Source organism: Microcaecilia unicolor, chromosome 6 (assembly GCF_901765095.1).
Source record: "Microcaecilia unicolor chromosome 6, aMicUni1.1, whole genome shotgun sequence".
NCBI lineage: Eukaryota > Metazoa > Chordata > Amphibia > Gymnophiona > Siphonopidae > Microcaecilia > Microcaecilia unicolor.
In genome coordinates, this window is record NC_044036.1 from 83176557 (window position 1) to 83189752 (window position 13196).

Consider the following 13196-nt stretch of genomic DNA (forward strand, 5'->3'; position numbering starts at 1 on the left):
AGCCATGGCTGTGCTGCCTGTGTTCTGTGTCTACACTGCGGCTGCCCTTGCTGCTGCTGCTTCTGCTTCCACTTCTTCGGCCGGGCAGACTGTTGCACCGGAGTCCCCCCTGCAGAAACCCACTGTCCTCCTCGCCATCCTCGCCCGCAATGCTGCCCACACGCTGCCCTACTTTCTGAACTGTCTCGATCAGCTGGACTATCCCAAGAACCGGCTGGCGATCTGGTAAGCCTGACTTTGCCTTTAGCCCGAGAGGTAAATGCTCCTGCGTCGGGGGAGTGCGGGTCGCCTTCCCTTCCCTTCCCTTGATCTCTGCTATAGTCCTAGTACGTTCATCCGGCACATCAGAGTCCGCTCCTTGATCTCATGAACCACCAAGGATTATCTCTGCAACTTGCAAGCGTGAATCGTAACTCTAGATGCGATAGGTGATCTTCCAGGGTGGGGATCGTATTGATTTAGAAAGCTAGTTTTCTCTAGATCGCGTTATAAACGTACATTATACGGCTGCTCGAGGGTTACGCTTTCCTCTGCAGCCTGAATGCTCTCATACACGTACACCACAGTACAATACACCTCTGTTGTGCAGGGAAGGAGTGAGGACTCTGCAACCGGCTTCTTAAATCTTGCAGAAGGGAAGCACTCGACATTCTACAATTAAGCGTGTACAAGTAGAGAAATATATTACAGAAATTGGAAACTGTCCCTTGGCTGAGAGCTGGAGTGTTTATCGCTCCAGCACCACCAAGTCACACTGTTCAGCCAGTGCTATAGACAGGGATTAAAAGTGAATAGGTGAGGAAAAAAACAGATGTGGTCGAGGAAGCTCAGTTTCAGCCTATATGACTTGTTAGGTGCAAGGAAAAGGCTTAAGACAAATACAAAAGAAATGCAATTAACACCTCATCTACGTGTTGTACTATTTTGAAATAGTACAACATGTAGATGAGGGCTGTGTAACTTTTTGATGGTTCTTCTGCTTGATTCTGCCCTTCTGCAGAGCTTTCAAGTATCAGATCACAGAGAACTAAATGATACTGTAGAACTCAAACCCAGAGCTAAGGAAATGGAAAGAGATCCCAGTGAGCCTCAGAGCAAGTATTTAACATTTTTTTCCAAGAAGGTAAAACAAAACTAACTTTTTAAAAGAGTAATTTTATAAAGTATTTTCCACTTATGAAGTAGGTACAGATACACATCCTGACCGGAGCCATGCCTTCTTTTATGCAGTCTGCGCTTATGCATGGGGGTGGCATGTTTTTTATACTGAAAGATTTCAATAACGCTGATGGTTAACACAATAAAAAAAGAATAAATAGCAAGTTTAAAGGAATAGTCAAAAGGTAATCATGAAATTAATTTCAGTGCCATGCAGCTCCTTGTGACTGTGGGCAAGTCACTTAAGCCTCCATTGCCCCAGATTGTAAGCTGCCTATTAGATTGTAAGCTCTTTGAGCAGGGACTGTCTTTCTTCTATGTTTGTGCAGCTCTGCATACGCCTTGTAGCGCTATAGAAATGCTAAATAGTAGTGGAGGAGTGGCCTAGTGGTTAGGGTGGTGGACTTTGGTCCTGGGGAACTGAGGAACTGAGTTCCATTCCCGGCACAGGCAGCTCCTTGTGACTCTGGGCAAGTCACTTAACCCTCCATTGCCCGCCGCATTGAGCCTGCTGTGAGTGGGAAAGCGTGGGGTACAAAAGTAACAAAATAAAATAAAAAATAGTAGTAGGTAGAAAATAAGTACCTGTGTATATATATATATATATATATATATATATATAAACCGCTTTGAATGTAGTTGCAAAATACCACAGAAAGGCGGTATATCAAGTCCTATTTCCCTTTCCTAGTCCACATGAATTGTGGGTTTTTAAAAATTGATTATTTCTTGGGATGCGGGGCTGGTGTTTGGGTGGTGGGGCTAGTTCTGGGAAAGACTTCTACAGTCTGTGTCCTGAAAATGGAAGATACAAATCAAGGTCAGGTATATACAAAAAGTATCACATATGAGTTTATCTTGTTGGGCAGACTAATTGGACCATGCAGGTCTTTTTCTGCCGTCATCTACTATGTTAGTATGAATTATCCATCCTCCTCAAGTACTATAAATAAACCCACAAGTACACACTTGGACCAATGTCAGAAATCTAAAACCCTCCCCACTGACTCCTTTTACAAAGGCGTGATAGCGCACGGCAAAACAGCACTACTGCAGGCACACCGTGATGCCCTGCGGTAGTTCTGTGTTTGCCATGCAGGTTTTCCTGTGCCAGAAAATATTGTTCTATTTTCTAGCTTGGGGGTGGGGAGTAGGCAGAGCTTTTTTTGAGGGGGTACTGAGTACCGGCACCTTTTTCATTGCTAAAATTGACCCATGGCCCCCAAGTTTTAATGAAAGAGCTCAAGCTCTACACACCAAGTCTGCCTTGTCATAGATTCTGTGACTGGTTGCAGGGGGCTTGGCTATTGTGGGGTGGGTCCCTTAGTGATCACCCCACCCCCTGAAGGGTGGCCTGGCATTTGAGTACCGACACCTTTTTCTCTAGAAAATATGCACTGGGAGTAGGCATGCCCAGTGGTAATCGGCCACTGGTGCACGCCGTCCAATTACTGCCAGGTTAGCGCGTAAACCCATACCCCCTACTAACATAGTAACATAGTAGATGACGGCAGAAAAAGACCTGCATGGGCCATCCAGTCTGCCCAACAAGATAACTCATATGCGCCACATTTTGTGTATACCTTACCTTGATTTGTACCTGTCTTTTTCAGGGCACAGACTGTATAAGTCTGCCCAGCACTATCCCCGCCCCCCAACCACCAGCCCCGCCTCCCACCACCAGCTCTGGCACACACCGTATAAGTCTGCCCAGCACTATCCCCGCCTCCCAACCACCAGCCCCGCCTCCCACCACCGGCTCTGGCACACACCGTATAAGTCTGCCCAGCACTATCCCCGCCTCCCTACCACCAGCCCCGCCTCCCACCACCAGCTCTGGCACAGACCGTATAAGTCTGCCTAGCACTATCCCCGCCTCCCACCCACCAGTCCGCCTCCCACCACCGGCTCTGGCAAATAGGAGGGGGTAAGAAGCTTAGCTAAAATTGGGTGGCGGAGCAGGTGGGGGGAAGAGGGGTTGGTGGTTCGGAGGCGAGAATAGGGGAGGGCAGATTTGTATGGTCTGTGGCAGAGCCGGTGATGGGAGGTGGGACAGGTGGTTGGGAGGCGGGAAAAACTGCTGGGCAGACTTGTACAGTCTGGGCCCTGGGAGAGACAGGTGCAAATCAAGGTAAGGTATACACATGAGTTTGTCTTGGGCAGACTGGATGGACCATGCAGGTCTTTTTCTGCCGTCATCTACTATGTTACTATGTAAGGGCTCAGGCAGTAAATCGCCACACGCCAATATTTTTATTAGCGCACAGCCAATTACGATTTCCATTCAAAATAATGGAAATTCCTGCTGCGGTAACAGTGGCTTTGGCGTGCGGCAATTTTCACACACCCTCACTACCGCAGGCCCCTTCTTACTGCAGCTTTGTAAAAGGGCCCCTTAACTTCTTATTATAAACTGGCAAGTATATATTTTCAAACTTGTTGACCTGACAAAAACTTTCCCAACTGTGCAGGACAAAAAAAAAAAAGAAATCATTTCCACCATAGGAAAGTAGAAAGTGGCATTAGGGGCCCCTTTATTAAAGGGCTGGCGCATGGTAATCCGGAGCCTGGTAGGAGTGGAGCCAGGTTGACGGTGCGGGGGGAGTGAAAGCGGCATGAGAGCACATTTCCGCCGGCGCACATTTTCAGTGCAACACGATGAGAAAAAAATAGGCACTGGCGCCGGCAGAACTCCGTTTGGGGGAGCGGCTGCTCCCCTGGCACTCCACCTAGCTACGCCACTGGAGCCCGGCAATAGTTTCCATCCCCAGTGCTTGCCATTTTCGGTGCTACAAAAATATCTTCTATTCTTGTAGTGCCAGGGCTTACCCAGCAGTAGTGCACGAGCCCCTACCGCCATCTCAGTGGGAGTAGGTAAGTGCTCCCCCTCCAAAATGGCTGTGTGGTGTTTTATTTACCGCACAGCCATTTTTTTCTCAAAACAAAAGACAGCCTTTTACCCATTGTGATAAAAGGGGGCCTCAGCGCGCATCGAAAACATGCGCTGACTACTAGCGTAGGCCCCCTCTTACCACAGCTTAGTAAAAGGGCCCCTTAGTGTGCCCTTAGGCGGGGTTTTCCCCCACGCACTAAGGCCGTTTTTACCGCAGCAGGAAAATGGCCCATTTTCCAAATTAATGCCCATGCGCTAATGTTGTCATTAGTGCATGACCATTACCAAAAATAGCTTGTGAGCCCTTACTGTCACCCATTTTCTAGGCAGTAAGGGCTCATGTGCTAATCGGCGTGTGGTAATGTGGCTGAGCTAACTGATTCACACTGTCACGCCCCCTCAGGGAAAAATGAAGAAAAAATTTTTAGCATTTGGGTTTCTGCAAACACATTCGAAACTTAACACGGGACACCTCTTTGCATCCGATGGAAAGCTCTTTTAAGGTGTGGCAAGCCTGAAACATTTACGAGGAAACTTAAGGAAAATAGAAAGTAGGCCTCAAGGAAATGACTTTGGGGAGGTGCTGTTTGTGTGAGACTGGAACAGAGTTGTGTCATACAAGTGTATGCAAAGGCAGGGGCGTAGTCAGAAATTATGGTGGGAGGGGGCCAGAGCCCGAGGTTGGGGGCACATTTTTGAGTGCCGCCCCGCCGCCCCCCCCCCCCCCCCACTGCCTCGCCTCCTTGCCCCTGCCCGCCTGCCTGCCTGCCTACCCCCGCCTACCCCCGCCTGCCCACCTCGCCTCACAAACAAATGCCTTTGCTGGCGGGAGTCCCCAACCCCCGCCAGCCAAAGCCTTCTTCAGCACCGGTCTCCGGCACAGCTGTGTTCTCTGTCCTGCTCTTCTTTCTTCATGCTCCTGTGCACGCTGACGCTCCTCAGTTTCACGTAAAGGAGCGTCAGCATGCACAGGAGGAGCATGAAGAAAGAAGAGCAGGGCAGCAAACGCAGCTGCGCCGGAGACAGGCGCTGAAGAAGGCTTCGGCTGGCGGGGTTGGGGACCCCCACCAGCCAAACCAGGGACCCAGATGAAATTTGCTGGGCCCCCCATAGCTACGCCCCTGTGCAAAGGGTACATGCATACAGTTATTGTGCCTGCCTTGGAGTGGATATAAATTTTTGGGAGAACATTTGTGCACTTATCGAAGAGAGTTCTACATGTGTTTATATTTTGTGAAAACGTCTAGCCCCGTCTTTGGCCGTTTTCAAATCCAGGCTAAAAGCCCACCTCTTTAACGCTGCTTTTGACTCCTAACCACTACTCACTTGCCCTGTTACCGTTTATCCCCACCTCTTTAATTCCCTTACTTCTTCATTGTTCTGTCTGTTTGCCTGTCCTATTTAGATTGTGAGCTCTTTGAGCAGGGACTGTCTTTCCATGTATGGTGTACAGCGCTGCGTATGCTTTGTAGCGCTATAGAAGTGATAAGTAGTAGTAGTAGTAGTGTCCTTTTATTAAAGTAAGCTAGAAAGTGGCTGGCACTGCAGTTAGCGCATAGGTTTGCTGCACGCTCTGACCACTTTCTAGTGCAGCTGAAAAATGTTCATGGTTGTTTTTTTTAATGGCCACACGCTAATTTCCCTGTTAGCACGTGGCCATTATCACCGGGATCCCTTAGCACCACCTATTTAGGAGGCGGTAAGGGCTTCTTTGCTACTCCTATGCTAATCAGGTAGTGTGTGGTAATGTGCAGGCAAGCCTACTTTCCGCCCCCAAACATGCCTTCCACGGCAAACAATAAAAAAAAAATATTTTACTGTGGGAGTAGTGTGCGCTGCTGGCCAGACTACGCAGTGAAAAGCATGCAGGTTCGGCGCTTCAGCCTTCCCTTCTCTGTCTCTCAGCTCTGGTCCCGCCCTCATTTCCTGTTTCTGCAGGGGCGGGACCAGAGCTGAGAGACAGAGAAGGGAAGGCTGAAGCGCCGAGCCTGCATGCTTTTCACTGCGTGCTGCTGCCGGCGTAACCCCGACGAGGTAAGAAGATGGCTTTTAAAATTCAGAGAGAGGGACCCTGGAACTGGGAGGGAAGGAGGGCGGACCCTGGAACTGTGAGGGAGGACGGGCCGTGGAACTTGGAGGGAGGGTGGGCGGGCAGCAGCGCATGCGGCACCCTTGAAGGCAGGCGCCCCCTGCGGTGCTTACCCCGCTTACCGGGTTGGGCCGGCCTGAACTCAAGCTAATCTTTAGTAAAAGACCCCTAAGATTCTAGTTCTAGCTTTCAAGGCCTTTCACAATGGAACTCCAGACTATTTGTCCTGCTTAACAATACTATATGTTCCTACATGTATATTATGTTCTTTTAATAACCATAGATTGGTGCTCTTTCCCCCCAAAAAGAGCTGACTGGGAATCTACAAGAAATACCGTGTTTCCCCGAAAATAGGACATCCTCCGAAAATAAGACCTAGTAGAGGTCTTGCTGCAATTTGAAAATATAAGGCCTCCCCCGAAAATAAGACCTAGCGGGTCTTGGGGAGCAAAAATTAATATAAGACAGTGTCTTATTTTCGGGGAAACACAGTAGTGCTTTAAAATTTTTTTTAGCATCTTTTCTTTGGCCTTCTGCTCAGAGATTTCTTATACTCAACTTAAATCAAATTTAGAGCCCCGTTTACGTGCGCTAGCATTTTTAGCATGCGCTAAAATCTAGAGTTGCCCATATGTTTCTATTGGCGACTTTAGCATTTAGTGTGTGCTAATCATTAGCATGCAATAAAAACGCTAATGCGCCTTTAGCGCTGCTTAGTAAACAGGTCCCTTAAAAATTTATTTATTTTAAAATGTATTTATTTACTATGGCTTTTTAAAAAAATGTATATGCTTTCATGAGATTACATTCTCAGAAACGAAGATGGAAATACAAGTAATAACATCAATAACAATCAATAATCACTACAGATAATCACTAATAATTCCAGCCCACATTAAGGAAAGAGAGAGAATTATACAAAAATTAAATAAAGAAAAATTGGGAAAATTATTCCATTTATGAAACTCCCTATATAAATTAACTCAATCAAAAATCCACTAAAACTAGTCAGCGAGAATGATAACGTTCTGTCAGAATTTTATTTATTTATTAATTTTCAAAATACAACCAAGTTAACTCTTGATACAGAGAAAATCATCCTTTAATTGAAATACAATAAAGAAGCAAACACCACTCCAATAGAAAAATAAACATAATTTAAGGAGTGATATACCAAAATGTGACAGAAAGTTTTTTTCCAATTGTAAAGAATCAAAGAAAACATTGATGTCCCTGAAATATAACTGAACACTTTACATGGGAACTTTAGAAACAGAATTTAGCTTCTTCAGCTAAAACTCAAGCCTTCAGTGCAAGGAAGGCTTTCCATGAAAGCTGAGTGGAGCAAGATAACATCCAGCAAGCTGTATGGTATTTTCACAGAACAGCTTAGTCATATTCTTAAAATAAGACTTCAAAACTGCAATCTTGTCTACCACATGCAGAAATACAATATTTACTGTGGAGGAGTAGCCTAGCAGTTAGTGCAGTGGACCTTGATCCTGGGGAACTGGGTTTAATTCCCACTGCAGCTCCTTTTGACTCTGAGCAAGTCACTTAACCCTCTATTGCCCCAGGTACAAATAAGTACCTGAATATATGTAAACCGCTTTGAATGTAGTTGCAAAAACCACAGAAAGGCGGTATATCAAGTCCCATTTCCCTTTCCTTCACTTCACCCCATGTCTCTAGCTATTGATCCACTCCCCAGTACTACCTTGTTTTGACTATTGTAATTCTCTTCTGCACAGTCTACATCAATATCAATTAAGTTGATCACAAACTATACAAAACAGTGCAGTGAAGCTTATCTTTGAAAATATGATAGCATCTCACCTCTACTCGTAAATGAACACTGGCTTCCCATCTTTTTTTTATACACCTTTCAAAATTGTGTCTATGGCTCACTAGGTCATTTGTTCAGGTTTGCCATCATTTTTGTTTTCAGACACTGTATGTTCTACGTCATACTCTTCGTTCTGCTCAACAATGCTTACTTGTCATCCCTTCTCCTCTCCAGGTTCACTCTTACTCTGCATAGGTCTTCCTATTTCAGTGTTGTAGCCCCTACTTTATGGAGCTCCCTTCCACTTGATGTACGATCTGAACCTTCCCTTCAGAAGTGTAAAAGATTACGTAAACTTATTACTTCTCCAAGGCATTCCCACCTACTTAGATGAATCTGATTTGCTCTCAGTACTTGTACCACCAGTGGACCCCACCCCCACCCCGGTACAACTTGTTGTCTGCTGGTCACTCCCTATCTCCCAATTTGTATCTTAGAAGTAATTCATTCCCTTCCCCTACTCTTCCTTTTGATACTATACTAGCCGTTAAGCCCATTAAAACGTGCAAGTTTTTTGTTTTTAAAAATGTAATGAAAAAGCAAAAGGAAGAAATGAATGTTGAGGGGCGAGTTTTTTTGTTGTTGTAAATTTAATAATTCTCACCTCTATCCATCCATGTCCAGCAACCCTCCTCTCTCCCCTGCCCTCCTCCCATGTCCAGCAGGCAACATATTTGTTGTGAAAAATGTAATGAAATATGTGTGTGCGTCTGAAAGAGAGTGAGAGAGAGAGAGAGAGTTCAGAGAGAGAGAGAGTGAGAGTGTGTATATATGTGTGTGTGTGTCCTCACAGCACTGCAGCCTACCGCTGGCACAAAAAAAAAAAAAACCCCAAGGGGGCCCTTTTAAAGTTGTGCTCTATCTGTGAAACACAGGGGCTGGAGGTCCATGGGACCACCAGGCCCTGACTACCCCTGCCCCAAGCAACTGGTCAGCGTCCACTGGACTACCAGGGACCATTTGCTGGGGGGGCTGGAGACCCACCAGATCTCCAGCCCTCCCTGAACCTGGGGGGGGTGGGATCGTCGGGGGCACCGGAGGTCCGCCGGACCTCCAGTCCCCTGTCGCTGGAGGGGGGTGGGGGGTGGTTTGCGTCGTTGGGGGAATCTGATACTCCTCCTCCTTTCTGGAGCTGGTGGAGGCGGGGCTTGGACTTTTGCTCTGTCAACGTTCGGGCTTTACTGCGCATTTGCGGGTGAGTCGGTCCAAGCTCATTTATATAGATTGATGATTGCATCCTAAGCTCCTTTTATGCCATTTCCTTTCATACACACAAAAAAAAGCAGAAGCCACCCCCTTAACAACAGCAACAGCAAAGAAAAAGAAGGGGGTAGAATGATGTTGTTCCAAAGCAAGTGGTTTATTGAAATAAAAATGGCTAAAGGTGACTCGACGCAGAACTGTGTTTCGGTTCCAAGTGTGCCTACCTCGGGAGTCAGTTATATAATTTCAGCCACAAGTGATGAATGTAGAGTAACAGAACATAAAATACATCCACAGCTACAGCCCCTAAAGTGCTGATATGTGAATCAGATTTTCAGGAGATCCACAGTGAATAGGTTTGAACTTAATTTGCATACACTGCCTCCATTATATGCAAATCTCTTTCATGCATATTCATTGTGGATATCCTGAAAACCTGACTGGCAATGGGTATCCCAGGACCAGACTTGGGAAACACTGTATTCTAGGACCCGAAGTGCTGATTTCAATTGGTGGTATCAGAAACTACAAGTAGAACACTGACTTTGGGATATAAGTTCAAAAACAGGACTGGCCAAAATGTCTCCCTCCTGGAGCTGGGGGACTTGGCAGCTTTGCAGTAGTCGGCTGAGAACCAGGGAAGCTGGGCAAGTCATTTTCACTCTCTATTGTCTCTGTTACAAACCAGAGATTCCAAGGATGGGCTGTGTGAAAGAGTGAGATTTAAAGACAATATATCCAAGATACAAATTTACAACGTTTTACAAGTGAAAAAAGATTTACAAATGGAAAAAGCAAAATAAAATATTTTAGTGTTTTTTTAATGCTTCTGAAAGTATGTAGGCAGCGTGGAGGTAGTATTAGGACAGTGTTCAAAGTAATTTAATAGTTAACAGGGTAAATTCCCTGGGCTGACAATTTCTCTTCATTCCATCCTAGATTTTCAAAGGGAAGCTTTATTTATACCAGACTGGCCTTATTAGATACACAAACGTACACAAGTACATGCACTTTCAAGCTTGCTTTTACTGTGCTGTCCTGCTGCTTATGTGCTCATTCAGGCAGAGGGGAAAGGGTGGATGGGACTTGATATGCCACCTCTCTGTGCTTACAGTCAAAAAGGTTTACATATTATATACAGGTACTTATTTGGCCCAGTTGGCCCACCATCATGTAAAATTCTGGCTTTTGTTGCCAGTCCTTTTCATCAGCTCACAGCAGACCCTCATACTCCTTAGCAACAATCTCTCCCCCCCCCCCCTAAGAACTTTCACTGGTTCTCTCCACTCTAACCTGAAGACCTCAGCTTTTGCTTTTCTGTCAACACACTGCCCCTGCAACTCAGCCCCTCTTCTTCCTGTGAATAGAAGCCTACCCATTTGCTGGATTCTTCCACAGCTTCTGCTCTGGAAGGGAGGAATATTGGAGAGCTGTTGTGAGCCAAACTCTGAAAAATATCCACACACATACCCATCCTTCTGGCTTTGAGACAGGTAGTGTCTCAAAGCCAGAACCCTTATCCACATTCTTATCACCTCTTGTCTTGATTATTGTAACCTGCTTCTTACTGGCCTCCCTCTTAGCCATCTCTCTCCTCTTCAATCAGTCCAAAACTCTGCTGCTCAACTCATTTTCCGCCAAAGTCGCTATGCTCACATTAGCCCTCTCCTTAAGTCACACTGGCTCCCTATCCGTTTCCGCATTCAATTCAAACTTCTCTTATTGACCTCTAAGTGCATTCACTCTACCGCTCCCCAGTACCTCTCCACTCTTGTCTCTCCCTACGCCCCCCCCTCGGGTACTCCTTTCTGTTGATAAATCTTTCTTATCTGTTCCCTTCTCCTCTACTGCTAATTCCAGACTCCGTTCCTTTTATCTTGCTGCACCTCATGCCTGGAATAAACTTCCCGAGCCTGTACGTCTAACCCCCTCTTTGGCCGTTTTCAAGTCCAAACTTAAAGCCCACCTCTTTACCACTGCTTTTGACTCCTAACCACTGCTCACTTGCCCTATCCTTTATCCTCACCTCTTTATTCCCCTACCCTTAAATGTTCTGTCTGTCTCCTGTCTTATCTAGATTGTAAGCTCTTTGAGCAGGGACTGCCTTTTTGTGTATGGTGTGCAGCGCTGCGTATGCCTTGTAGCGCTATAGAAATGATAAGTAGTAGTAGTGTATACATTTTTAGAATCCTGAAAAAATCCAGACAGTTGGCAGTCCTAAGACCTCCTGAATCCTGAGTACATATATTAGTAAAATTTGCACAAGACTTGCTTAACAACGTTTCAGTTACAATTTTTCTATGTCGAAATTCTTTTTGATGGATATCATTATGACACAAGATGGTAATCAGCATCTGGTCTTATATATTAAAAAGTTTTTTAAAATGTATTATTTATTTATTCTCATTTTATTTTAATTTTTATTCTCATTTTTATTTTGACTTTGTTTTTTTGCGTTTGATTTACAGTTTGGAATCAATTTTTCTATATTCCAAATTCAAATATGGAATTTTCCTTGTTTTCTTATCTCATGCTATTAGTGATTTTCAAACCAGCAAATTATATATTTTTTTATTATCATTTTGTACCACAATGGTTTAGTCCCTCACAACACTTTTTGTATTAACACGACATTAATGCCAATTATGACTTATTGATTGTTACTTATCTTTTATTGTGAATGTTTTAAATTAATTGTTTATATATATTGCTTTAATTTTAATTCTTGTGAATGTTTCATTAACTCACATTCTATTTATTTGTCCTTTCAAAGATATATGTGCACTGGTATTTTCTATATCTCTTTTAATTGGATTTTTTATTATATCCTTTTTCTCTTTTTATCTCATATTTCTCATTTTTAATTTATATGTTGATCATTAAGAACATGGTTTAAATTTCAAATTATATTTTTTGTACTTGGTCATATATGTTTGTTCATTGTTTTTATTTATTATTATTTTATCATTATTTTTCACCTATAGAGTTTACTGTTTGACCCCTGATGTAGACGCTTGCATGCGTCGAAACACGGCCCGTGCCAGGTCCTTTCTTTATATATATCAATAAAGACTTGGATTTATATCTCCAGTGGTGATTCATCTTTGGTCAGCCTCTACTTTTGCCTGCTGTGATTCGTCATCGTAGAGGATTTCCCTGTCTTGTACTTTGGATCCTGAGTACATCTGACAGGGCCCACCTAAACCTTTGGGCCCAAGCCAAGGCACATGCCTAGTTAGCTTATGCCTTAATCCAGTGGTTCCCAAACCTGGTCCTAGAGGCACCCCAGCCAGTCACATTTTCAGGATATCCACAATGAATATTCCTGAGAGAGATTTGCATACAGTGGAGGCAGTGCATGCAAATCTCTCATGAATATTCATTGTGGATAACCTGAAAACATGACTGACTGGGGTGCCTCCAGGACCAGGATTGGGAACCACTGTCTTATTCCATTCTGTGTTTCATTGTATTGTAGGAGCTGCATTAACATCATATCTATATTATGTGAATGTTCTAATGTTTGTTTATTAGGTGTTTCATTGGTATTATGCTGACATCATATTATATCTATGTTATTTGAATATTTTTCCATGCTGTCTATTATGATACTGTTTGGATTGTACTGACATCATATTTCTGTTATATGATTGTTCTAAGTGCTGTTAAATGTGTATATTTCTGATTCTGTTTCATGTTAGTCCTATTAGGTTTCAATTTGCCATTTCCAAGTTTACCTCATTAATTGTATTTATGTTTATATTTGGTCATTTTACTATTGTTATTGTAAGAGTGGAGGAGTAGCTTAATGGTTAGTGCAATGGCCTGATTGTTGTGATTTACAACTGCGTTTATTTCGCTGTACAAAAAATTGTTAACAGTTGTTGCAGTTCATTTTCTCTTGGTTGACACTGATGTTATTAGAGACGTCATAGTTAGTGCAATTGGTACTTTGCTTTCATGGATTTGTGAACATTGTTATCCTTAATCTGCTGCACTGAATTGTT

At 44.1% G+C, this 13196-nt stretch overlaps 1 protein-coding gene across 2 annotated transcripts in view; it reads left to right on the top strand.

The window, feature by feature from the left end:
- Window positions 1-13196, top strand: part of COLGALT2 (collagen beta(1-O)galactosyltransferase 2) — a 148871-nt gene continuing 135675 nt past the window's right edge. For both annotated transcript variants that reach the window (XM_030205353.1, XM_030205354.1), the window contains exon 1: window positions 1-225. In XM_030205353.1, coding sequence (XP_030061213.1) covers window positions 5-225 — 221 coding nt within the window. In that variant the 5' untranslated portion in view covers window positions 1-4. The remainder of the gene's footprint in view (window positions 226-13196) is intronic.